We start from the raw sequence: 24,973 nt of genomic DNA on the forward strand, positions 1-24,973 counted from the left end.
AACATTCCTAAACATTCCTTTGCTCTAAAAAAAAATGAGCAATGAGTTTTTTATAAACAACATTGGATCCTTCAGTGTTAAAATTAAATCTAATGTGTTTCCTAACAAAGTAATCAATAGAAGGCTAAACAATTGCTGGAAAAACTAAAGAAATATCAAGAAATGGAATCACCAAACTGCCAAGCAAAGCAGTACGATAGTATGGAATAATACTAGGCGACAGCGCTGTTCTGGCGTATGTATTCATCTAAAGTTATAACCTCTCCCAAAGGAAACCTTTAATTATTTTATTTCTGTTCTTAAACCAATGTCCTAGACAACAGCATCATTTTGAGGTAAATTTGAAATGGTAACTTCAGTGGGAACTGCCCCTCTTCTGGGAAGAGTATCCCCTTCTAAGAAATGCCCTCAACTCTAGGCTCCATATATGTGGTTCTTGCTATGAACCCATTTACACAGCAACCATTCATTGAGTGGTCCAGAAAGGAGCACACGACCAAAGCAAAACCAAGGAGCTTCTTCCTTGGGTATCTGGACCTGGGACCAAGAGAGTAAGAGGACTTTGCCTGGGTGAAACCAAATGGGGCCATCCCAGGTGCAAAAGCCCCTCTGTGGTCCCCATTTCTTGTTTGTAGAAAAAGCTTTAGTCTCTTAGGCCTTCCCCGGGTTCCAAAAAGCAGACTCAAGCACTTACTAATGAGAAACAAAGGAAGAGCAGTGGAGCAAGAAAAGTAATGATAGCTTCAACAACAATCCTAACTTCTCAGGACTTCCCCAGCGGTCCAGTGGTTGAGGCTCCGGGCTTCCACTGCAGGGGGCATGGGTTCGATCTCTGGTTGGGGAAACTAAGATCCCACATGCACATGATAAAGCCAAAAAACAAAACAATCTTAGTTCCTCCTCAAGGAATATATATAACAGTCTGATGAATATCTTTGAGTTGTTAGGAACAAGCTAAGACCCTTGCCCAGATGGAGGGTGTGTGACTACATGTAGTCCACAAGTATGGAGACTATACTGGCTGGAACCAAAAGGCTGATGATTAAGATTCCTGAACCACTACCCTTTTACTTTACTATCAACCAATCAGAAGAAAGTCATGCCCCCTGCAATTTCACTCCAAATGCGGTTTTAAAAAATCCTTTCCTCGAAATCTTTTGAGCATGAACTGCCTGTTCTGCAGATTCTATGGCACCTGCAATAAACACTGTGGGCTTTCCAGGTGGTGCTAGTGGTAAGGAACCCGAATGACAATGCAGAAGATGTAAGAGATGCAGCTTCAATCCCTGAGTTGGGAAGATCCCCTAAAGGAGGGCATGGCAACCCACTCCAGTATTCTTGCCTGGAGAATTCTATGGACAGAAGAGCCTGGCAGGTTACAGTCCATGGGGTTGCAAAGAGTCGGACAGGGTCACATAGAATTGGACACAACTGAAGCGACTTAGCACACATGCATGCATGCATAAACACTGGACTTTCCTTCACCACAACTTGGGTCAGTAAATTGGCTTTACTACCCGGCAGGCAGGTGGATTCACTTAGGAACACTAGTAGTGCTGAACTTACTGAACATGTAAGTATTGAAGCCCTTTAGCCACTGGAATCCATGAATTCTGTCGTACGGAGATTGCTTTGTAGCAAGACAAAAAAGGAATCTATATGCAGAGAGGACATTGAAGCAACTGGACAAAAATCCATGGAGAAGTAGATCTCAGAGGGATTTTCAAAGTTCAAAGCTTTGAGAGAAGCACCACTCTAAGGCTGATACAGATGACTCCATGCTTCAGTGAATACTGGAACAAAATGGCCACCTTTAAAGGTGATTAATGAGACTTTCTAGTCGTTATGTATGAATGTGAGAGTTGGACCATAAAGAAGGCTGAATGCTGAAGAATTGACACTTTTGAGCTATGGTGTTGGAGAAGACTCTTGAGAGTCCCTTGGACTGCAAGGAGATCCAACCAGTTAATCCTAAAGGAAATCAGTCCTGAGAATTGATTAGAAAGACTGATGCTGAAGCTGAAGCTCCGATACTTTGGCCACCTGATGTGAAAAGCTGACTCATTGGAAAAGACCCAGATGCTGGGAAAGACTGAAGGCAGGAGGAAGAGGGGATGACAGAGGATGAGATGGTTGGATGGCATCACTGACTCAATGGACATGACTTTGAGCAAGCTCCAGGAGATAGTGAAGGACAGGGAAGCCTGGCGTGCTATAGTGCATGGGGTCGCAAGGAGTTGGACACAATGGAGCGACTCAACAACAACAACAATGAGACTTAGCCATGAGTATGAGCCAAGAGAACCTGGGAGCTCTTTGCACTGGGTCTCAGTGTTCGGATAGAAGAAAGCAGCTATTGAAACATGAATCCATGTAGCACACAGAACGCTATGATGACAATGATGAGGAGGAGTGAACAAAAACCATGCTACCTTAAGCTATCAGTTTACAGTAGCTTTAGTGCAGACGTGGTAAATACTTGGAGATCACTAAACAAATTTTATATTATGCTTATTCTAACTAGATAATAAATTCAAGGTTTTATTTTCTAGATTTAGGGATTCACAATCAATCACTTTCATAATCCTTATAAAGACATAAATGAATCGCTCCTACAAGATATAGGTATAGAGATAAGAACCTATAAGATATGAACCTATGAAGATTCCAAAAGGCAATTCCAACAACATTCAGATTTTCAGAGTATTAAGAGAAAACTGCCCTCCTATAAACAGCCATCCTAGAAGAGAATGGCTCAATCATGATGTCTTGGCATCATTCAGGTACTTTTTCTTTAGTCCTGTCAACTCACATATGTTTGTAACTCCTTACCCTACCTCCTTCCGTCAGAGTAACTTTCCTTCTCTCCCACCTGATCCCCTAATTTTTATCTACTTTTGGATACTACTCAAAATGTCACCACGCTTTCCTCTATAGCCCATGCAATCCGGGCAACTCTGGCTCTTATCGCCGGGCATGTCCGTACCTCTGCTGCAGCAGCTTGTCACACTGTCTATTGCCTGTTTACATGTCTGTCTTTCCCAGCTGTGTTGTATTCACCGCTGTACTCCGTGAATCTAGCACACTGCTTATTCTCAGGGGTTATTGAATGAAAGTATCAATGAACGAATCCTTAAATTACTATGCATTATAATACAAAGGTTACATGTTTTCATTGTGACAAAATAGGCTTTGTCATACATTTATACAGACACAGCAATAAAATTTGCTGTTGAATGTTCATTCTTGCCAGTCTGCTCTCCATGTGGTATGGACATCTGATTACAACTTTAAAAAAATCAGCACATGATGGATGAGTATGTTCCTCTCTGCACAAAGATATCTATACCCTCCTTCTAGGAGATCCAAAAATGGGGGGAAAGAAGAAGTTTAATATTTTTTCTAATTCAGTTTTATGAATATATTTACACGAATTGGCTATAAAATTATGAAAGGAAAAAACTGAAGCAAAAACATGGAGGCTTTGCTAAATCTCATAGATTGCTCTTCATACCCAGCTTCAGTTTCTTGGCCAGTGCGTCAATTTGAATTGTGGGATCAGATCCCATGGACAGAAAACATATCAGAGGTGTTCTCGTATCACTTTCTTCCCAAGTTTTCTCCAGATTTAAGATAACTGGTTCCGTGTACTTTTCCTCCAAAGAATCTGCAATATACTTTCTTGCTTGAAAAACAGTACGGTCTGGGCACCAAGACCTAGAAATGAAAACAAGTTAGAGGAAATAAATTCAGATTTCTAAAATTCTATTTAGTTCTAAGCACTTAAAGAACACATAGTTAATTAGCAAAACAATAACAAGTGAATCCTCCTTTATGCAGATATGTATAAGATGGACGGTGAGATTTTCAGTCCTCGGATGAGTGCAAGTTTAATCGTGTGGTTTTGACGCCAGGCACTGGCAAGGAGCAGGGCAGAGTCAGTTATGTTGCCAATCTAGAAGGGAACTTAGAAATCAGCTGACTTCCAAGAGTCTCATTTTCAGGAGAAGCAGTGACTATTCTGAATTTTTAAAAAATAAATTCCTGTTGGGTTTAAAAAAATCTATTTATTTATTTATTTGGCTGTGATGGGGCTTATTTGCAGCACATGGGTTTTTTTTTTTTTTTTTTTTTGGATGCACTGGGTCTTTGTTGCTACATGCAGTCCTTCTCGTGAGTAGCAGGGGCTACTCTTCAGGCTTCTCATTGCAGCAGCCTCTCTCGCTGTGGAGCACAGGCTCTAGGCCCAGGAGCTTCAGTACTTGCAGCATATAGGCTCAGTAGTCGTGGTGCATAGGCTTGGTTGCTCAATGGTGCGTGGGATCTTCCTGGACCAGCGATGGAACCCATGTCCCCTGCATTGGCAGGTGGATTCTTACCACATGGGATCTTTGATCTTCATTGATGCACACAGGATCGTTTTAGTTGAGGCCTGTGGGATCTAGTTCCCTGACCAAGGAATCAAACCCAGGGCCAGGCATAAGAGTGTGGAGTCTTAGCCACTGGGCCATCAGGGAGGTTTTAATTAGCTACTTAAAACACACACACACACGCACACACACACACACACACACACACATCAGTGATTATCCCTAGTAACTAGGCTATCAGCTTCAGGTAAGCAATTACTCGTTCAAACAAATACACAGTAGCATATTCACTCTTTGATAGATATTTATGGAGTAAATACATTAGGGCCTGCTCCTGATGCCAGGGACACAGCGGGATGCAAAAGGAGGTGTCCTCTGGCCGCTCCAGTACACGATGGGGCCTGGCCAGCTGCACCATGGGAGCTCTGCAGTCTTCAGAGGGAGATAATGTGTCAAAGGTGACAGAAGTTGCTTGATTCACAAGCATTTATTAATAGTTAATACCATCCATGTAGCCTACACTGTAGCAGGTTCTATACACTGTGACTCATTAAATAAATGTCATTTGATATTTCTGGACCATAGTCAAGTGCTATGGTTTCTTATTGTTTAGTAGATTGCATTATTAATTTGACATGTATTCAATTTTCAAAGGACGGATGAAAGATAGACGCATGTAGTCTAATAAAAACAAATAATTGTTCTGTTCTGAGGTCACCACTGCTGAGAGCTCTGATCACTCTCAAAGAGTGACAACATCTAGGAAACAACTTTTTCTAAGAACACTCGGTGGTGTAATCTTAGGTAAGACCAAAACTACTCCAAAATAATAATCCTACATCTTTTTGTTATTCTTTTGGTGGTTTCATCCTCCCCAGCTCCACCCTCCTGTCTTGTCCATCACACACAACACACACACACACACCCCGTCCAATACAGAAGCCTTCTTTGAGCTACTGCATACTGAGAAAACATGAAAAGTGAGAAGAAAAGAAAAAAAAAAATCAACATCCATTTCAAATTTTTGCTTTCATTTCAATAGCTACAACACCATTTATATGTTTTAATAGTGCAATCTTCTTGGTTTTAGCTTAAAAATTGCCTTGTAACTCTGTGAGATCTACTCATTTACAGAAGTAAATTCAATAATAAATGATTACTCAGTGGTAAATGGTGACCTAAGTGAATAGTAAAAACACTTTCATATATGTTTTGCTAAAAGCACTATCATGAATACATTGTTAACATATGCCCTTCACCATTTTTATTTGCCATCCCAAACTTCAGTTTGGAAGCATACACATCCATTACAGTCACTACTGGGACACAGGGAAGTAAACTCACTGAGGTGGGATCTGTAATTTGACACGGTGACGAGTGATGCTTCTAGGTCTGATAATACCTGCTCTCACCTGATAAGTAAAAGTTTGCGGCAGGTATCCAGTGAGTCATTATATCCATCAGGGATGATTTCCTCCTCTGGAGCATCTTTATCAAACCAACTTTTCCAGCCTTTCTCATTACGAGAGATCTAAAGTACACAAGCTAATTAGCAACCCTCAGGAATATATGCAATTAAAATTAAACAATGTAAAAAGGTCACTCTTTACAGGTAGATAATTTTTTAAACATAACCACACTGTTTTACATTTTTCTTCAGAAGCAATGACTCAAATAGCTTGGATATTGCTATTCCCTTTCCCCATTGCTTTTCTACATTATTCACTAAAATGAGGACCATGTATCAGTCACACTCAACGATTGGAAAGGAAAAACCACAGACCAGGGTTTCTCAACCTCGGCCCCATGAGCATTCAGGGCCAGGTTAATCTTATCTTGTGAGGGGCTGTCCTGCGCATTGCAGGATGTTTCGCAGCATCCCTGGCCTCTCCCCACTACTCACCAGAGCACCTTTGCCTCTAGTTCGTGGCAATCAAAACCGCCTCCAGAATCGTCATATGTCCTGTGGGGTGTGCACCAGATGGCCTTTCAACGAGAGCTACAGTTGTCTTAAAGCTGCATTTTTGTGTCAGCTCCTCTGGTTCAAGGGCTTGTCACCAGGAGGCCCCAATTTAAATGACCCAGGTGTGTCTGGGTTTACAGATCTATACTTTTTTCCTAGTCCTTTATTACCTGGTTCATAATTTCTGCAAACTGTGGAAGTTTACTCAGTTCCACAAGATTCAGCCAGGTCATATCGAGGATCCAGCGAAATGGCTTGGGAGGGCAGGCTTTCAGATCCAGAGCTGCTCCCCCTGGGGAAAGGCATTAGTGGGAATCAGGTCAGCTTGTGCTCCATATTTTAGAAATTTACTTCCAAATTGAGAAAAAAATCCAGATAACCATATCACACACAAAAATGGGAAAGTTGGAAAATAATCACATTACAGAAAATATGGTTATCTTTTTTGCATACATTTCCTTCAAGTCTAAGTGGTTTATACCATCTTATACAGATAGCAACTCCCTATCATTTTTCCATGCAAAGAATTTTTCTCAGTTGGTTGCAGGTGTTTGCCTTTTTATTGTTTTTAACTATTTGACATCAGTGAATAGATTGATCTTTTCATAGGTGAGTTTAAAAATCACTTCTTAGTGAAATCACTCCTCCAGAAGCTTGATATTCAATACTATTTTTTAATCAGGTCAGAAAGATGGATACATGCATAGGGAGGAAAAAAGGAAGGAAGGAGTATAATACATCTGTGGGTTTTAAGGAAGTAATGTTCAAATCATTTATTCACTCATTTACTCAACAAATACTCACTGAGCCACTTCTCTGTTTCTAGAATATTCCAGGCACTGTTTCCACTGTTCCCCCATTTATTTCTCATGAAGTGATGGGACCAGATGCCATGATCTTCATTTTCTGAATGTTGAGCTTTAAGCCAACTTTTTCACTCTCCACTTTCACTTTCATCAAGAGGCTTTTGAGTTCCTCTTCACTTTCTGCCATAAGGGTGGTGTCATCTGCATATCTGAGGTTATTGATATTTCTCCTGGCAGTCTTGATTCCAGCTTGTGCTTCTTCCAGTCCAGCGTTTCTCATGATGTACTCTGCATAGAAGTTAAATAAGCAAGGTGACAATATACAGCCTTGACGAACTCCTTTTCCTATTTGGAACCAGTCTGTTGTTCCATGTCCAGTTCTAACTGTTGCTTCCTGACCTGTATACAGATTTCTCAAGAGGTGGGTCAGGTGGTCTGGTATTCCCATCTCTTTCAGAATTTTCCACAGTTTATTGTGATCCACACAGTCAAAGGCTTTGGCATAGTCAATAAAGCAGAAATAGATGTTTTTCTGGAACTCTCTTGCTTTTTCGATGATCCAATGGATGTTGGCAGTTTGATCTCTGGTTCCTCTGCCTTTTCTAAAACCAGCTTGAACATCAGGAAGTTCACAGTTCACATATTGCTGAAGCCTGGCTTGGAGAATTTTGAGCATTACTTTACTAGTGTGTGAGATGAGTGCAATTGTGCGGTCGTTTGAGCATTCTTTAGCATTGCCTTTCTTTGGGATTGGAATGAAAACTGACCTTTTCCAGTCCTGTGGCCACTGCTGAGTTTTCCCAATTTGCTGGCATATTGAGTGCAGCACTTTCACAGCATCATCTTTCAGGATTTGGAATAGCTCAACTGGAATTCCATCACCTCCACTAGCTTTGTTCGTAGTGATGCTTTCTAAGGCCCACTTGACTTCACATTCCAGGATGTCTGGCTCTAGGTCAGTGATCACACCATCGTGATTATCTGGGTCGTGAAGATCTTTTTTGTACAGTTCTTCTGTGTATTCTTGCCATCTCTTCTTAGTATCTTCTGCTTCTGTTAGGTCCATACCATTTCTGTCCTTTATCGAGCCCATCTTTGCATGAAATGTTCCCTTGGTATCTCTAATTTTCTTGAAGAGATCCCTAGTCTTTCCCATTCTGTTGTTCTCCTCTATTTCTTTGCATTGATCTCTGAAGAAGGCTTTCTTATCTCTTCTTGCTATTCTTTGGAACTCTGCATTCAGATGCTTATATCTTTCCTTTGCTCCTTTGCTTTTCTCTTCTCTTTTCACAGCTATTTGTAAGGCCTCCCCAGATAGCCATTTTTCTTTTTTGCATTTCTTTTCCACGGGGATGGTCTTGATCCCTGTCTCCTGTACAATGTCACAAACCTCAGTCCATAGTTCATCAGGCACTCTGTCTATCAGATCTAGGCCCTTAAATCTACTTCTCACTTCCACTGTATAATCATAAGGGATTTGATTTAGGTCATACCTGAATGGTCTAGTGGTTTCCCCTACTTTCTTCAATTTAAGTCTGAATTTGGCAATAAGGAGTTCATGATCTGAGCCACAGTCAGCTCCTGGTCTTGTTTTTGCTGACTGTATAGAGCTTCTCCATCTTTGGCTGCAAAGAATATAATCAATCTGATTTCGGTGTTGACCATCTGGTGATGTCCATGTGTAGAGTCTTCTCTTGTGTTGTTGGAAGAGGGTAAGAACTCATCAAATCCCCCCATTTCACTTATTAACTTGGGGACAGAAACAGGGGAGATGGCGGAGGGAATTACAGGTCTCTGCTCTCCCCTCTAGCATCTTCCTGAGAAGGTGAACGACCTGGAGCACCTTCCTGTAAATCCTTTCTCTCCACCGTGGAGTCAGAGGCTCTGAGTGCCACAATACCTCTAGAACCTGTAAACCTTCCAACAATTCCTCCATCCCCACAGTGACAAGGTGAAAGAGAAAGCCTTACTCTAGCACCATTTCTGCTAACACTGAGTTTACCGTAGGAGAAGCAAGCCCTAGAGAAAATCACCTGCAGATTTAAGGGATTTTCTCCTCTCACACAGGCTTCCCAGGTGGCGCTAATTGTAAAGAACTGGCTTGCTAACGCAGGAGACGTAAGAGATGAGGGCTCGATCCCTGGGTTGGGCAGATCCCCTGGAGGAGGGCATGGCAACCCACTCCAGTATTCTTGCCTGGAGAATCCCATGGACAGAGGAGCCTAGTGGGCTACAGTCCACGGGGGTCACAAAGAGTCGGACACAACTGAGCAACTTAGCATGTATGCATGCAGTGCTCTAACACGGAGATAAGACATGTCCCTTTTCTTCTTGGTTGTCTCCCCGCAACACACACACACAAAATGATTTCATGTCATCACACACCTCAAAGACATTGAGAGAAGACATTTAAGTTACATGGGTGGTTTCAACATACCATGCGTCAAAACTAGCCCAGAACAATCACAGCCTGTCCTGTTCCCCCCAAATATCCTGGCTCTGCCACTTACAGGTTACATAAACTTGGACAAAGAACTCAATTTCTCCCAGTACCCTCTTCTGTCAAATGAGTATAATAACAGAATCCATCAGATTGATTGCTGTAAAGATTAAATAAATTAATGTATGTAGAAAGCTAAGAACCCTTGTGGCTTAAAGTAAAAGCTATATAATCATGAGCTGTTATTTTGACATTAACTCTCTGTCTGTTTTGGAAGGCTTGGGTCCAATCCAACCTGGAAGGCAAGAGAAGACCCCCTAAGGTGTCTTTTTGTCTGTGGTTTATGACAAAAGAAAGATGATGTCTTTCTAAAAAAACCAGGCAGGGGGAACAGGTGTATCAATTACTCTACAGTGCAGGATTGCCCCTGGTAGCAGTTCCATTTTTCAAAGTATTCTGACATTCTCAGTTGAAGAAGAAAGTCAAAGGCACCTTCCAGATATTGCAGGAAACAAGTAGGAATTAATACAAAAGGATGGTCACTCTTGGGAAATCAAACATTTCTGCTCTGATAAATAAGTCCCTTTTCTTTCCCCCTTAAGTACTGAGTTCAAAATGGTAAAAGACACCAGTGATCTAAGGGCCATATTTGTTAACTTTGTAAAAAAAAAAAAAAACAAAAAAAGCATTAAAAACAAAGTTCTACCAGCTTTTAAAAAATAATTTGGTCAAACTGTAAGCCAGTTTAAAATTACTACAAACTGTAGATTAAACCAGTTTTGATTTTTTAAAAACTTTCACTGTGTGCTGTGCTGACTGCGCTTCTTTTTTTTTTATTATTTTTTTATTTTTAAACTTTGCATAATTGTATTAGTTTTGCCAAATATCAAAATGAATCTGCCACAGGTATGCATGTGTTCCCCATCCTGAACCCTCCTCCCTCCTCCCTCCCCACACCATCCCTCTGGGTCGTCCCAGTGCACCAGCCCCAAGCATCCAGTATCATGCATCGGACCTGGACTGGCAACTCGTTTCATACATGAAATTTTACATGTTTCAATGCCATTCTCCCAAATCTTCCCACCCTCTCCCTCTCTCAGAGTCCATAAGACTGTTCTATACTTCTGACAATCCACCTACCATAAAATCCCAAATTAATCTTCTGCAGCCCGGCTCTGTTCATGCTACTTCTCTGCTCATAAAACATTCCATGACTCCCTATCGCCAAGTAAATTAAATTCAAATTCCTCTCACTGACTCTCCTGACCCTACACAGTCTGGTTCTCTCTGACTCTCCAGTTTTATGAAATGGGGTCACAGATGTGCTCTAACCACAGCTCAGAGGTGTAGCCTTCTTTATTTTTTCTGTGACAAATCAAATCCTCCTCACAAATTCCCACCCCAAGTCTTGCTGTGTTTCTCGGTCTCTTCTGATTTAAAGACTTTTTCTCAAAGAACCTAGTCTCTTTTGGGGAATGGCGGTGGCTTGGCTGGCTGTGCTGGCTGGGGAGAGGTAGAGTGGGGTGGGTTTGCATCTTGATGGGGAGATGCTTTGGATCTACAACCCCACCCCCTCCCCTCCCCATCCCACCTCTCCTCTGGTCTTCGTCTGTCTCAGTCACAGCCTGGGATCCTCTGAGCCATGACAAATCCTATCTGGGGGCATCAGGCTGCTGTCCACAGAGGTCGGTACTTTGTTACTAGCTACAAAGTTACCCTGCTCTGCAACTTCTTGATTGGAACCCCAGCCCTCTCTGCATTTCCATGTCCACACTCCTGCCTCCAAACCTTGGGCTTATCCATCTATCCACTACCTTCCACCATTGACGCTGTGATGCAGCTTCCATGTTGGAGGTAGCTCAGGGCAGAATGCACTTCCCTGCTCTCTCTGAATTTAGATGAGGTCATGCATCCTTCTATAGCTAATGAAATATGAGTACAAGTGACTCGTGTGACATTTAAGAGCCAGCACACAATTTGCATATCGTGTCCCTTTTCCATAGTGATTATGGCAAGCAATTTGGATTCCTGGGTGACCATGACAAGCAGGTCAGATAAAAGAGTAAAGGAGAAGTACACTTCTGCTGTGTTGAATTTCGGGGATTGTTTTTATGACCACAAAACCTGGCCTATCCTGACTAAAACTAGGTCCCCACTCTGATGCTTCTCAAACTAGCTCTCTTTCAACCATGGTGACCAGAAATCTTTGCACAGAGCAGAACTCTTAGACTCATTTCTGACCCTCTCTTGGCTCTTACACCTGGTCCTTTGCCATTTTACTTTCATGATCTCTCATATCTGTCTGTCTTTATTTCCCCATTGTCTTCACCCTAGGATGGGAATGCAGCATTTCTTGTGGTTGGGAAGATTTTAACAGACTCCCTTGAACTTCATTAATCCTATGCTTCTCTGCCAGAGTCACCTTCCTAAAGAACAATAAAAGGATCACATCACCACCTCACACAACCCCTTAATTTCTTACCAGATCAAGAAATCCTTCCCCTGGGAATCAAGGCTCACCAATTTACATTCTTTTCTCATGCTGCTCTGCTCAGCATGGAAGTTTTCTTCATTTCTGCCTATCATTCAATGTCCATTTCAAATGCCACTTTCTTCTTTTGGGGGAGAAGGGCAGCCAGAATATTATTTACTAAATGACTTACCAAAGAGCAAAAAAAAAAAAGAAAAGATTGGAGCATTTTCCCATGTATCAAATAACCTAGAAAACTTCACAGCTTAACCTGCAAAGGCAGATTTTCCAAGGAGCTTTTTATGATCTCACTAACGACATGCAATCGTTCCCTTCTTTTAGACATAACACTTTGTTTAACTGAACTGAATGAAAATACTGCTCTTTTCTCTCCTTAATCATACTTTGTGTGTGTGTGTGTGTGTGTGATAAAGTTTTATTAAAATATAAAAGAGATAGAGAAAGCTTCTGACATAGACATCAGAAGGGGGTAGAAAGAGTACCCACTTGCTAGTGTTAGCAATGGAGTTATATACTCTTCAATGAATCAAAAGAATGTCTGGAGGTTGTAAAGATCTCACCAGACCTACGCCCATAATTTACATTTCTTAATCATACTTTTAACATGCAGGTAAGCCATGTATAGGATTCACTTTAAATATGAAATACAAGTGTGTTTTCTTTTTAAATTTACACTCTTATAACATCACTATAATCCCCTGCTTAAGTAATTGCTCTCTTGCAGTAGAAAGCTCATCCGCCAAATCACTATTTCCCCTTTTGGCATTTGAATGTCCTAATCCTAAACATCAAAGCTGAAACTTAATGACATAACTAAAAATCGCAGAGTTAACACAGACCTGAAGTAAGTCATCTTGAGCAACCAGAGCAAAATGAATAGAAATCAGGGGGTGGAAAATGAACTTCACTTCCAACAGAACTTAATGCCTCTGTGTATTATAAGAATGGGTCTACGGGACATCAAAAAGCATATCCAAAGCAATCTCCTTTACGTAGTACATCCACATCCCAAGCCTTTCACCTTTAATGAGAGCCTGAAACTCTCTGTGCTTCACAGTTCCTCTCTGAAGATCGATCTTTAAGGTCATGAGGAGTACAAAGAGGAACTTGTGGTTCTCGTACAAGCCTCTGACAGAATATGTAAAAACTTCGTAGGTCAGATATTCAATAATATTTGTAATTCTCTTTTGAGGCAGTGGAGACTTCTCAGACCTGCAATATGTTTTAAAAATCAAAGAAGTAAAAATCTATTTCTAAGAGAGTAGGAATACACACAGAATTTGTTGGGGGGGAGGTAGTTAGGTAGTGAGGCCCCACCTGGCCATGGACTGGTCAAATAATTTCAAGAACTGGGCCAGCGAGGTCTGGTACATGATGTTGACCATGCTCATCTCCGTGATGAGGAAGTAGAGGATGCTGCCACGGGTGGCCGCAGGCCGGAACTCCTCCTGGGCAGTGTTAATCTTGACCTCCGTTTCTGCAGCTACGTGTAGTTTTTCACTGACTTCAGCGGCTGTCAGCTTGGTGGTGCGGAGGACACCAATGAGAGATTCATCGTCTACCAAGGAACCTGAAAACCAAAGAGGAAAGCTGGGGAACGCGAGATGGGAAATTCACAGAGAGAGATGCATCACTTCTCTAATCATCCTATTAGTTTTCAACTTGACTTCTTCAAAGCCCACAGGGTGGAAGGGTGAATCTTGAGACACGGCTATCTATTTGAGGCTTCAATTCGTTCTAACATTCCGGCCTGAAAATGTGCAAAAGGCAGTTCTCAAGACAGCCCACATGTCTGTTCCTCAAATGTCTAAAGAAAACTCATGTCTCCCACCAGTCCCAGCGGTTTCAGCTGTTCCTTATGTGACGGTGCTGTTGCCTCCTTTATCATCTTGCTGGGTCCCCTCATGGCATCGTGGGCTTTTCCGTCCCATTTGTCTCATAGCACAGGCTGACCCAAACATTACCCACCAGCTTGCAGGTGAGCTGTACACTTTCTACTCCTGCTTCAGTCCAACAGTCCTTGATACTGAGAACTCTGGTCCTCCTACATCTCTAATAAGTTAGGAGATAGTGGAAGTGTCTGACCAGGAAGAAAAATGCGGATTTTAGGTTTCAGTTTTACCCTTCTGAATAGACCTAAACATGTCTATGACAATAAACTCAGTTTTAAGGCACAGAAAGATGCTCTGGATGTGCTGAGATGACAGTCAAGATATCTTCAGAGTGCGAAGCTCTGGCCCACCTGGGAGCAGGTGGATGCTACTGGAAGGTGCTGAGATGCTCTCATGGGCATGTTAGATCTGCAAGAGAAGTCCAAATGGTGACTAATCTCACAGGAAAGAGGTCTTGATCCAGTACACTCTTGGCTGGATCAGGGGAGGAACCCTCAGTCAGTCCTTGTTGGTAATATTTACAATGCCCAGAGGTATCCATCCAAATGGCTGGGAGACGTCACAGACCAAGAGACAGGCAACTTCATCGGCACGAGCAGTGCAATTAAGGCAGATAAAGACCTTTGCCATGAAGCCACCTTAACGTGCTAGAGGCTGTTGTGAGAGTAACACTTAATGTACTTCTGGGAGGTTATCCAAGAGTTAAGGTGCTTCTGGAAAGCATTCATTTGCTGTTGTTCAGTCGCTAAGTCCCATCTGACTGTGACTCCATGAAGTGCAGCACACAGGGCTTCCCCGTCCTTCACTACCTCCCAGAGTTTGCTCAAACTAACGTCCACTGAGTTGAAGTATTTATTATTAGTTCGCTCATGAACGATAGAATTTAGGTTGCTGTATTTTGCCTATTACAGAACAGTATATCCCCAAATCAGGGGTTGGAATGATGACCTGACTGCCCAGAGGTGAATCTATCCCAACTGCTAAGTGGGAGGTCCAGTCAAGTCAAGAGTGACTGAGCCCTGGCTGCTCAGGTCTCTCTGACAAGATTACACACATCAAAACCCGTTGTGGCAACAGCTATTCAACACCAGATGAAAGAACTGATCGAAAAACACACAAAAAAAGATTGAGCGCATTAGTTTCCTTCAGGCAAGCAAATTAGCCTATTATGAGTTACCTACCTGTATTGGGAGCCCTTGTTTTTCTCAGGAGAGAGCAATTATATCAAGAAAACTGTGTTATTATCAAATGCTCAGATGCTGGTTGCTAATTTAAACATCAGATTCCCTGCAGTCTCTCTGTAATATCTAGATGGAAATTGCCTAGCTTGTTTTTGCATTGATAACTCAACTGTTTCCTAACATCTATAATCATCAGGGCATTGAAAAGAGGGTACAAGAAATCTATCCACAATCCATTATGTGATTATTTCTTAATAACACAATACCTTTTGTAGCACTTAATTTGTAGAGGAGGTTATCTTCAAGTTCTTTCATCTTCCGCTTATTAAAAGTCACATCCTCCAAAAGTTTAACCCTCTCAGACTCTAACTCCTGTTATTAAAAAAACAAAACAAAACAAAAAATATCATCAGAAGTGTAATTATCAGTTATTATGACAAATCCAACTTACTAGTGTTTATTACGGAGAAGGCAATGGCACCCCACTCTAGTACTTTTGCCTGGAAAGTCCCATGGACGGAGGAGCCTGGTGGGCTGCAGTCCATGGGGTCGCTAGAGTCGGAAACGACTGAGCGACTTCACTTTCACTTTTCACTTTCATGCATTGGAGGAGGAAATGGCAGCCCACTCCAGTGTTCTTGCCTGGAGAATCCCAGGGATGGGGAAGCCTGGTGGGCTGCCGTCCATTGGGTCACACAGAGTCGGACACGACTGAAGCGACTTAGCAGCAGCAGCAGTGTTTATTATTCATTTTTAAAAGTTTAAACCAAAAAACCACTCAAATGACACTGCTGCTGCTGCTGCTGCTAAGTCACTTCAGTCGTGTCTGACTCTGTGCGACCCCATAGACGGCAGCCCACCAGGCTCCCCTGTCCCTGGGATTCTCCAGGCAAGAACACTGGAGTGGGTTGTCATTTCCTTCTCCAATGTATGAAAGTGAAAAGTGAAAGTGAAGTGGCTCAGTTGTGTCCAACTCTTAGCGACCCCATGGACTGCAGCCTACCAGGCTCTTCGGTCCATGGGATTTTCCAGGCAAGAGTACTGGAGTGGGTTGCCATTGCCTTCTCCGTCAAATGACACTATCGTTAGTCAAATCTGTATTTTGGTTTTTCTTAACCATTAAAAAAAAATTATTCCCACTAGCATTAAGTTTCCGTAGCACGTACACTGGCATGCATGGGATAACTCTGCTAAAATAATTCTGCCCGGGCTTTTTCCACCTCTACATTTATTTAAATCAGAGTGTCCCATTCTCTTGGCCCTGTTCCCACATACCACCCTCAGCGAGAAATACTAACTTTATTTGCAGTCAGAAGGGGCAGAAACAAAGAGGCATTAAAACCAAGAAACGAATAGAATACTCAAGTGATCGGAGCTTCTGAGTTGGGACCTGACTACAGGAACACCAGGTACTTGACCCGACATGGTCAGTTGCCAATATACATCCACTTTCCATTGTTTTGCATCTCCTTCTATCAAAATGGCTAAATTAGATGTTTGGAGGGTATATTTTTTTCCTACATAAGTGATGCATTCTTAAAAGTATACTTTGAAAAAATTTTTTCAAACTTTCAGAAAAGTTACAAGACCGGTACCATGAACTCTCATATACCCTTCACCTAGATTCATCAAACACCATTTTGCTTTACCATTCTTTCTCCTCTGTAATAATTATTGCTGCTGAACTGTGTGCATGGGTCATCATCCTTTACCTTAAAAAACTGAAACATATCTCCTAGGAAACAGGACACTCTCTTATACAGCCACAGTGCAATTTTCAAATTCAGAAAATGTAACATGACTGTAATACTCATGCTAAATATAGAGTAAATTAAATTGTCTCAAAAGCATTCTTCACAGCATTCTTTTTGATCTTACATGGAATCACAGTATACTTAGAACTGCATTTAAAATGTGTTTTTAAACTACTTATTTGAGAAAGTTTCTCAAAAAACTTCCAGAAATTCTTCCTAAATCAATTTGTCAATGAAAACCCACAGCATGGCAGTTATCTGTACATCTGCTACGGCTGGCATCACAACCAGATTCTAAGCATCTAGAGGGCAGGAACGTGTCCCCCTAAATTCATTTCTTTAAAAGATGTATTTGTTTATTTTTGGTTGCCCTGGGTTTTTGTTGCTGTGCGTGGGCTTTCTCTAGTTGTGCAAAGCAGGGGCTACTCTTTGTTGTGTGTACGGGCTTCTCATTCCAGCAGCTTCTCTTGTAGAGCATGGGCTCTAGGGCACGCAGGCTTCAGTTGCTCCAGAGTGCCGGCTCAGTAGTTGTGCTGCACGGGCTTTTGTGGTACATGGGCTTAGTTGTCACTTGGCGTGTGGGAATCTTCCCAGATCAGTGATTGAACCCATGCCCTCTGCATTGGCAGGTGGATTCTTAACCACCAGACCACAAGGGATACTCCCTCCTACCCATTCATTTTTTAAAATGCAGCGAAGAGTCAGACACGACTAAGCAATTGAGTACAGTTGCTAGCAGAGACAGGCCTAATGCCCTGTTCTCTAACTCCAATGCTAGTGTATACTGCCATTGTATTAGTGATTTGGGGGTATTTGATGGGTTAGTGATAAGATCATGGCTGTACTTGCGGTGAAGTGAAGTGTTAGTCACTCAGCTGTGTCTGACTTTGTGACCCCATGGACTGTAGCCCACCAGGCTCCTCACCCATGGGATTTTTCAGGCAAGAATACTAGAGTGGGTTGCCATTCCCTTCTCCCAGGGATCTTGCCAACCCATGGATCAAACCCAGGTCTCCCATATTGCAGGCAGATTCTTTATCATCTGAGCCACAAGGGAAGCCCAAAGGGAATAATTAATGAATTGTCTGCATTAAAACAGTCACCCCCTGGGTGGCAGTATAGGAATATGTGGACAAGATGAAATCCTGTTAGCCTCCTTTTCAGTGTGATATGGAAAAAGAAGCATTGTGGTACAGTGGACACCTGTGAGTTTTACAGCATGACCTGTAGAGCTTATCTACGAGGTTTGGCAGGGTAGAAAGTCCATGGACTCTTATGGTTAAGACTTTATTCTCCCTGGTCTCCACTTGTTCATCTGTAAAAATGGGGTATAAGAGCAAGATTGTTAGGAAGGTTAAACATCATGTCATGAGAGTTCATAGACGAGTCTTGTAACTTTTCTGAAAGTTTGAAAAAATTTTTTCAAAGTATAATTTTAAGAATGCATTATTTATGTAGGAAAAAAAAATACACCCTCCAAACATTGCAGACTAAGTGTTTTTCCCAGCAAGGTTGGTATGAATACCTTAGCACCTCTCTTGAAGAGGAAGCTAAGGCCCAGAGGAGTGGGTTTAGGGTGCTCTGGGGATGAGGAGTGTACCCTAGACAGCGGTATGGCCTGCCTTAAGAAGTTAGTGAAGCTTGCACTGGGGATCTGAACCAATGAAGCAACATCTCAGAACAGATCAGCAGCACCAGGTAGACCAAGAAGGAAGGACTGATTTTCAATAGTTGATACCATGTGGCCTTAAGGGGTGACAGAGGCAGTGAACTGAGGGGCCTATGCTCTCTGCCAGACTCTAGAAGTGCGAGACTTCCCTTTCTGGATTGCATAAGCCCTGGGCTGTTTTTTTTGGAAACTAAGATCACACAGCTAATGAGAGGGGAAGCTGGGACTGGGCCCCTTTCACCCCACTACACTGGCTGTCTTTCAAGGGCTTGCCCCAAGTCAGCCATTTCTTATTAACCAGGTGGGATTTTACTTCTTATTTTACTGAGCCCTCTATTTTTTTGGTGTCAGTGTCTTTCCCTTTTTGAATCTTTCCTTTGTATCTGTTGCCATCTATTCACGTCTCTTCTTTTCCTCCTTTCTTCTGCCATTCTTTTTCTCACCCTCCCATTACTATTTCTAACCTGGCCTTCTCCTTGAACCCTTAATACTAAAATTAGTTGTGCTATGCTATGTGCTAAGTCGCTTTCAGTCGTGTGCAACTCTTTGCAACCCCATGGACCGTAGCCCACCAGGCTCCTCTGTCCATGGGATCCTCCAGACAAGAATACTGGAGTGGGTTGCCATTTCCTCCTCCCGGGGATCTTATGTCTCCTGCATTGACAGGCAGGTTCTTTAGCGCTAGCACCACCTGCTGCTACTGCTGCTAAGTCGCTTCAGTCGTGTCCAACTCTGTGCGACCCCATAGACGGCAGCCCACCAGGCTCCCCCATCCCTGGGATTCTCCAGGCAAGAACACTGCAGTGGGTTGCCATTTCCTTCTCCTAGAAAGCCCTTAAAATCAGTTATATTTAACCAAATATAAACTTCCTCAGATTTTATGAAAATAGATTTTATACAATAAAAATATATAAAATTATATTTTATATATAACATTTAATGTTTTCTGAGCTTTATCTTAAAACTTAGCTTATCAGGCCCTTAAAATTTTCTAGCTTTACGTTGTTCTTTGTTTTATCAGAACTCTCAATTATACTTAATTTCTCTGCTTCAGTATAAGTTTTATTTAATTAAAATGAAAGTAAGGCTCCCTACATCATTAGATTATTAGCGTGTGATAGTATCAATTATAGCCAAGTATATCAATTACTATTGCAGTGTTGTAGCTAGGAGTCGGACACGACCGAGCGACTTCACTTTCACTTTTCACTTTCACGCATCGGAGAAGGAAATGGCAACCCACTCCAGTGTTCTTGCCAGGAGAATCCCAGGGACGGGGAAGCCTGGTGGGCTGCCGTCTATGGGGTCGCACAGAGTCGGACACGACTGAAGCGACTTAGCAGCAGCAGCAGCAGCAGTTAAAACTACTAATAATACTCATCCAGAGCAATTTTTTTCTTCAGGATCATCATTTCATTGAATTTTTCAGGTGAAACTCAAGATTACTCATCTATAGGGCTGTAGATATGAAAGTCAATATACCCAAAGCCTTCAAGTCAGAAGTAGAGAGTGGCGTGTGTGTGCACATGTGTTTTCAGGGATCAGAAAAGAGATGAGTTGCACGATTTCTCAACAGGACCTGAGAAACAAATATTCATGCTAACAAAGGTAAATATGATTTGCTTCATTTTTTCCTTTCCATACATTCAACAATTTCCTAAACATTAAAACATTATTATAATTTACTATAAGTAGAAGTTCTTTACCTTGAGAAATTATTACCTGTTTCTCTGTTAGAATTACCCTCCTTAGTAACTGGTTCTCAAGGCCTTTCATGGTAACAGTAAAATCAATGACTGACGTTTTAGCGTTGATCTCAGGGGTAAAGGCAGGGTTTGGTAACTTTGTCGTAATATAAAGTTTAAATGTATCCATGACATCACATTCCTTATCGCCGACTTTCACCTACATCAATTCAAATATTAAATTACACACAGCTTAAAGGGCAGACAAGGAATTTGGGTTCAATTTAGGAGAGAATTTACCAAAGGTCAATGCAGTGAAACTTGAATTACAAAAACCAGTTGTAAAATTTTAATCACTGAACTTATATGATAGATCATATTCTTTTAGAATAATTTAAACTTGTGGTTTAAATTCTTTCTCTGCCTGAAGATGATTTTAGCCATGATGCCAAGAAAATTAAATGAAAAATTTATCCAAAACAAATGGGAATAAAGCAGTGGTCCCCAACCCTTTTTGGTACCAGGGGCTGGTTTCATGGAGGACAATTTCTCCATGTCCTGCGGGGGGTGGTTTCAGAATGATTGAAGAACACTACATTCATTGTGCACTTTATTTATTTATTATCACATTGGCTCCACCTCAGATCATCAAGCATTAGATCCCAGAGGCTGGGGGCCCCTGGAATAAAGGAAATTCAGACATGTCTAAGATTTGACTGCTTTTCTTCACCTGAGGAAATTTCCTACTACAGAAATTTGTTGTGTTTATAAGAAGTGCTATTTCTTTTTGCATTTCGTAGTCATCTGAAGCACATTTGACAAGAGAAAGGGTTAATGAAACTTTCAGAGGAAAAAAATGCCAACTTTTTTCCTCAGAAAGATAACACTTAACCAATACAATATTGTAAAGTAATTAGCCTCTAATTAAAATAAATAAATTTAAATTAAAAAAAAGAAAGATAACACATCTTAAACATAACAATTTTCAGTGTATCAAAAACAACTGGGTTTGCTATCTAAAACTCAGGTGGAAATTCTAAAATTTTAAATGACTTAAGTTTTTAATTACTATTAATCTTGCATGTGAGTGTAAACCACATCACTAAGGCACTAATTCTCAGGCATCACGGCCTTCACATTGCAGGTAAGAATCTGGGTCTTTTAAAAGCCCTTTCAGGAATGGATGTACTAAAACCTCCTTTGGCATATTAAATATGGCATATGAAGGAATTCACATTATGAAGAACATTCCTCTAAATAAATCTATCTTTATTTAATGAGAAAACTGACATTCTTATTCACTGATATTCATGAAATTAAGTTATTCAGAGCAAAAAGTTCTCGATCAGAAATGCTGTCATTCAGTAAAACCAAAGAAAACTGAAAGTAAAGAATGAAACCAATTAAAAAAGAAACACTTGTATTGAAAACAATTCATGTTATCACCAATCATTAGAAACCATGTTCTACTGCTTCCAGCAAAGTTCGTGAGTTTTAATTGAAAGTTAATAGAGAAATAAAATCAATGTCCCTATACTTTACTAAAAATGCCATTTTATTCAGTGAGGAAACACAGGTTTTACTGTATAGAAGTATACATGGTTTGGAAACCACCTTTCTCAGAGCTGCTAAAATATACATATTTTGTGTGTAACAATAATATATCATTATCACCAGATGCCTTTCCTTCAGATCTTGTTTAGTTTCAGGTAAATGGCTATTGTTAGCAAGATACTGTTCTCGCCCCTGTATATATATTTTTGTTTGTTTGTTTGTTTTAAGGAAACACTGAATATGAGTTTGGAAATAATTCTTTCAGCTTGTCAAATACTACCACCTGAAGAAAACTGTCTTCGCTGCTGTGCTCCAAAAGATAAGTAGATGTCACCATTGCTCTTTTCTTTTTCAAAGCTCACCTTGAAAGTGGTGCCTGACTTGATGAAATTCTTTTCTAATACATTATCCAGGGCTGGATCCAGCTCTTCACGGATGTCCTCAATAAGAAGGGGTCGGCCCAAGGAAAGACTGTCCTCCAGGTGTGTGCGGAAATATTTATGGTTCAGAGAGGTTACCTAAAAATAAAGACTTCATTGCTGCAGAAATGTTACAAAGAATGTGCCTGCTCCTGAGTGGAAACCAGAGATATCTGGGCAAGGGACTAAGAATTCTAAGGACTGTACAGGAAGCTTTAATTATAAATATAAAAGTAACAAACAAAACATAGTTTTCAAAACTTGGGGGGTCACGACTGTGGAAGCCCTGGGTGTGTAATGGGGTTCTCTCCGATTGAAAGAGAAACAAGTGTCATTCCTTGGTTGGAAGTCAGAGCTCTGCTCTGGCAGGTGGAAGAGAGGTAATCAAGGATTAACCCTTTAAATTTACATAGCTACAATCATTCAAAGAAAGCAAACTAACTTGCATTTTTATGATACTCACTTTATCTTCTCAGGACACCTATGAGATGAATAAGTGATTTTTTAAAAAGCATAGGGATGTCAGAAATGACATACTGAATCAACCTAAGGTTCATCCGGGAATTCTGTCTCTAACAGTGACATAATATAAGAATATGGTACTTTGCATAAAATCAACCTAAAAGACTATACATTTTTACAATATTCTTACATTAAAAAAAATTAGGATTCTGAATGTCTGGTGGGGTTCTCCATTTTTAGATCAATGTTTGTTATTAGTTAAAACACCCCGACTGGGCTAGTTGATCTTTGCATTAGTCAACTGACTTGGAACTCTTTACTTCTCCAGTGATCTCTCCCTCTGCCTAAGTGTAAGGATTTCCATAGGTTCAGTCCTCAACTCTCCACCTTCTTATCCTCTATTCTCTGAATTCAACTATTGCCTTTATGCTACTGTGAGTGCTGATCTTAAGATACAAGAGAGGACTTCCCTGGCGGTCCAGTGGTTAAGACACTGGGCTTCCACAGCAGGGGCATGGATTCTATCCAAGGACTAAGAACTAAGAATTTAGAAAGACAATAATGACAACCCTATATGCAAGACAGCAAAAGAGACACAGATGTAAAGAACAGACTTTTGGACTACGTGGGAGAAGACAAGGGTGGGACGATATGAAAGAATAGCATTGAAACATGTACATTACCATATGTAAAATATATGAAGTGCAGGTTCAGTGCATGAAGCAGGGCGTCAGAGCTGGTGCTCTGGAACAACTCAGATGGATGGGGTGGGGAGGGAGGTGGGAGGGGGGTTCAGGATGGTGGGACACATGTATACCTGTGGCTGACTCATGTCGATGTATGGCAAAAACCGCCACAATATTGTAAAGTAATTAGTTTCCAATTAAAATAAAATTAAAGACCCCTCATGCCACAAGCAGCCAAATAAACAGAAGAAAAAATTAAAAAGGAAGATCCACCGAGATATCAGGTGATTAGGAGGGTGAAATTTAAAAATATTATCTTTCACTTGCAATGAAGAAAGGCATGGAATTGAAAAATAAGTCTATCTTTGTCCTGTTTTGATCAAAACAGAAATAACTAAAAACAGAAAATCTTGCACACGATGGAACTTTTCCCCCTAGATAGACAGCTTTATTTATATACATGATATGCTGTGCAAGACCTCACTATAAGTTGATAAGGTAAATGAATCCAAACAAAAAGCTTTAACTAGCTTATTTAAATAAGATGAAATAAGGTCCCAAGAAGACTGAATGTAATTGTCCTTCTCGATTCCCCAAGTAGCAAACTCTGTCTTTGTGATATCTTTCCGAAGTGTGATGGTTAATTTTATGTGTCAACTTGACCGGGCTAATGAATGCCCAGATAGCTGGCAAGCATTATTTCAAGGTGTGTTTGTGAGGTTGTTTCTGGAAGAGATTAGCGTTTGAGTCGACATTCTGAATAAAGATTATGGCCCTCACCCATGTAGGTGGGCACTGTCCAATCCATTAAGGACCTGAACAGAACAGAAAGCTGGAGGAAGTGCCAATTTGTTCTCTGCATAGGTTAGGACATCCATCTTCTCCTGCCCTTGGACATCAGCTCCTGGCTCTGAGGACTTCAGACTGGGATTGGGACTGACCCCACTGGCTCCCATGGTCCTCAGGCCTTCAGAGTTTGGACTGGAACGACACCACCAGCTTTCCTGGGGCTCCAGCCTGTAGACAGCAGATCGGGGACTTCTCAGCCTCCATAATCCCATGAGCCACCCCTTCATAATAAATCTCTTTCTATGTATCTGTACCTGGATATCCTTTCAGTTCTGTTTCTCTGAAAAACCCTGACTAATATAGCAATTAAAGAAATAATTTTCAAATTGTTGATTTATTAAATTATCTTTTAATCACCTTTAATATTTTTGTAAACTTGAAGTAATATCTTGGAGTCATAGTTTCGGGTTGGATTCACTTGATTTTTCTCATGGAGGAATACTATGTGGCGGCCACATGAGAGCCTGTATCACCCACACAGATACTCTGGAACTAGGTCTTCACTCAGTGAATTCTTCACAGGGGACTTAAGCAAATACATTCTTTATTCAGAAGTCAGAGCTATAGGTGCTGGAAATGGCTTTGAAGATGACCTTGGCAAAGCTGCCAAGGTGAAATGCAGCTCTGGACATGCCCAATATGTTTTGTTTTTCATTTATAAAATGTTTCATTTTTCATTTTGCCTTCCTTACCGAGCACAGAAGTGATGGTTTTGCTTCATTTTCTTTCCATTTATGTGTGTTTGTGCATAT

The 24,973-nt window shown here is 41.1% G+C and overlaps 1 protein-coding gene across 2 annotated transcripts in view; it reads right to left on the bottom strand.

Annotated features, from left to right (window-relative positions):
- Positions 1–24,973, bottom strand: part of DNAH8 (dynein axonemal heavy chain 8) — a 328,991-nt gene that overhangs the window by 83,174 nt on the left and 220,844 nt on the right. For both annotated transcript variants that reach the window (XM_055571493.1, XM_055571494.1), the window contains exons 72-79: positions 22,168–22,323; positions 20,289–20,471; positions 15,410–15,515; positions 13,388–13,640; positions 13,092–13,282; positions 6,504–6,625; positions 5,783–5,901; positions 3,515–3,717 (exon numbers count right to left, since the gene is read on the bottom strand). In XM_055571493.1, coding sequence (XP_055427468.1) covers positions 3,515–3,717; positions 5,783–5,901; positions 6,504–6,625; positions 13,092–13,282; positions 13,388–13,640; positions 15,410–15,515; positions 20,289–20,471; positions 22,168–22,323 — 1,333 coding nt within the window. The remainder of the gene's footprint in view (positions 1–3,514; positions 3,718–5,782; positions 5,902–6,503; positions 6,626–13,091; positions 13,283–13,387; positions 13,641–15,409; positions 15,516–20,288; positions 20,472–22,167; positions 22,324–24,973) is intronic.

This window comes from Bubalus kerabau, chromosome 3 (genome assembly GCF_029407905.1).
Source record: "Bubalus kerabau isolate K-KA32 ecotype Philippines breed swamp buffalo chromosome 3, PCC_UOA_SB_1v2, whole genome shotgun sequence".
Lineage (NCBI taxonomy): Eukaryota > Metazoa > Chordata > Mammalia > Artiodactyla > Bovidae > Bubalus > Bubalus kerabau.